Raw genomic sequence first — 2,358 nt, forward strand, 5'->3', positions numbered from 1 at the left:
TCAGAAAAATTAGGATATAAAATCTGAGTAAAATTTTTGAAAATGTAAAAAAGTCGTTTTCCGTGTTTTCAAAACGCCATCTAAGATTTCCAAAAATTTGTTTGTTTTTCGATGTTATATTTTTAATTTTTTAATAAAAGTTTTTTTTTTTACTTTTGTTCACTAAAAGTTTATTGAATCTTATTTTATTTAAATAAATTTTGATATAAATTTCTACATAATTTTATTTTATTTTTGATAAAATAAAAAAAATATATCATACTCTAAGTTTTATTATATTTTTTATTATGTAATTCAAAATATGATAATATTTTTATTTATAAACTTTTAAATCCATAATTATGTATCCTATTTTATTTTCATGGTTAAGAATATGTTATTATATATTCCACAAATCCTCAAATTCATATTGAATTTTGAATCTGTCATCAAATATATACTTAAAAAAAAGCGAATACATAGAATATAATTCTTGTTTTCATTGAATTTAGATCACTAACCACACTTTAAACGAGTCGATTTAAAACTTAAGGAACTAAAGCTTAAAGAGAAACGACATGCGTGTAATCAACTCCACTTAATATCCTCAAAGAAATTAAAAAAAGAACCCCAACAAAATAACAATTAAATTAGTGCAATTCGTTAGAGAAGACTGAGGAGAAGGCTCCCCTCCCCCACACTCAACTCAACAGCCATTAAAAACCTCAAAGCTCATATCAATGGCGGCCCCCACTTCACATGGCGGTGCTTCCCCGTCTCCTTACCCTCAATATCTACGCTCCAGATTTGCGTTCCCACACCCACTAAAACGCATCTTGACCGTCCCACTAAATCCCCTTCCATATGGGCGGCTGCCCCTGTCCCTCCCCTGTCCCCTGCCCCTCCTCTGCTCCTATTTCTACCGACAATGCCCCCCTTTCCCCTTTCCTTTCCCCTTAATTCATGCCCCCTTCCAATTTCCTTATCTATAAAGAAAAAGAAAATACCATCCCAATTCCCACAACAACGAAACAAATCATCCCAAAAATCCTCTGTTTCGGAGAAATGGAAGCGAAGATCGGATTCGAGAGTGGCCTGAATCTTGAAGCGACGGAGCTCCGGCTGGGCCTGCCGGGATCAATCGCGGACGAGAGACGCGATTCTGGGGAGAATTCTTCTGGGGTCAGAACCAATAAGCGGAATTTTCAGAACGACTCTGCTCCGCCGCCCAAGTAAGTGCCGCTGCTCCTTCCGTTTTCCTAATCTGGGTTTCGTTTAATTTGGTTTCTGTTGATTGGGTTTTCTCAATTTTGTGATTTTCGATGTGGGCTTTGGCAGAGCTCAGGTAGTGGGGTGGCCGCCGATTAGATCTTTCCGGAAAAACACTCTTCAGGCGAAGAAGACGGAGGCGGCGGCGACGGCGGAGGGCGGCGGGAGTTTTGTGAAAGTGAGCATGGATGGAGCTCCTTATTTGAGGAAAATCGATTTGGGGGTTTACAAGGGCTACCCGGAACTTCTCAAGGCCTTGGAGGACATGTTCAAGTTCACCATCGGTAAGAAAAAATTTTAATTTTGAAATTTTGAAATTTTCTTGCTCTGTTTAATTATTTGGTGTTTAATGAAAATTGGGTTTTTGGTGTTGGTTTTTTGCAGGTCAGTACTCTGAGAGGGAAGGCTATAAGGGGTCTGAATTTGCCCCAACTTATGAAGACAAAGATGGAGATTGGATGCTGGTTGGCGATGTTCCATGGCAGTAAGTTCTCATATTTCTCTCTGGTTTTATTATACCGTTGGATCTTCGAAATATAATTTTAAAAAGTCAAATTTTATGCTGTGCAGAATGTTCATTTTGTCGTGCAAGAGGTTGAGAATCATGAGAGGATCAGACGTCGGGGGATTGAGCTGTGGCGTTTGAGAGACTGTAATCACAACGAAGATTTGAGAAGATGGAAAAGATTTTCTCGAGAAAATGCAGATTTTCTGTTTGGGGTCTCGGAAAAGAAAATCTCTGCGACGGGATCTCTGATCCGTCGGAAAAAACGTCCGGTGACGGAAATCAGGAGAAGTCGAAGAAAAGTCTGGCCGTAGTAAATACTTTCTTTTTTTTTTTTTTCCCTTTTATGGTTACTGAAGTTTGACAGAAATATAATATCCGATGAAAATGAAACTTCATCAATTTTTTTTTTCTGGTAAAGTTTTGGATTTATGTAACACGTAGGGTGTGTGGATGATATATTAAGATTACTTCTTTTTTTTTTGGGGAGTTTTGCTGATGAAATTGTAATTAATACTTGTATTGAAAATGAAGATTGCTCGTCTGAAAAATAAAATAATGTTTTCTTCAGCATTACGGTGTCGGTTTTGAATAATATTATTTTA

The 2,358-nt window shown here is 37.2% G+C and overlaps 1 protein-coding gene across 1 annotated transcript; it reads left to right on the plus strand.

Moving 5' to 3' along the window:
- The first annotated feature begins 930 nt into the window (after positions 1–930).
- LOC111009592 (auxin-responsive protein IAA4) lies at positions 931–2,033 on the plus strand. Its single transcript, XM_022282721.2, has 4 exons — positions 931–1,211; positions 1,318–1,532; positions 1,633–1,732; positions 1,819–2,033. The coding sequence occupies exons 1-4, from the start codon at positions 943–945 to the stop codon at positions 1,892–1,894; spliced, it is 660 nt and encodes a 219-aa protein (XP_022138413.1). The 5' UTR covers positions 931–942; the 3' UTR covers positions 1,895–2,033.
- The last annotated feature ends 325 nt before the right edge of the window (positions 2,034–2,358 follow it).

Source organism: Momordica charantia (genome assembly GCF_013281855.1).
Source record: "Momordica charantia cultivar OHB3-1 chromosome 7 unlocalized genomic scaffold, Mcharantia_2.0 BLBB01000007.1, whole genome shotgun sequence".
Classification (NCBI taxonomy): Eukaryota; Viridiplantae; Streptophyta; class Magnoliopsida; order Cucurbitales; family Cucurbitaceae; genus Momordica; species Momordica charantia.

What these genes read in the sequence shown, in the direction of transcription:
- LOC111009592 (XM_022282721.2), top strand. Translation starts at nt 943, where the DNA reads ATGCCCCCTTCCAATTTCCTTATCTATAAAGAAAAAGAAAATACCATC. An exon ending in GACTCTGCTCCGCCGCCCAA is followed by an intron (nt 1,212 to 1,317) that starts GTAAGTGCCGCT and finishes GGGCTTTGGCAG; the next exon opens with AGCTCAGGTAGTGGGGTGGC. An exon ending in GTTGGCGATGTTCCATGGCA is followed by an intron (nt 1,733 to 1,818) that starts GTAAGTTCTCAT and finishes TATGCTGTGCAG; the next exon opens with AATGTTCATTTTGTCGTGCA.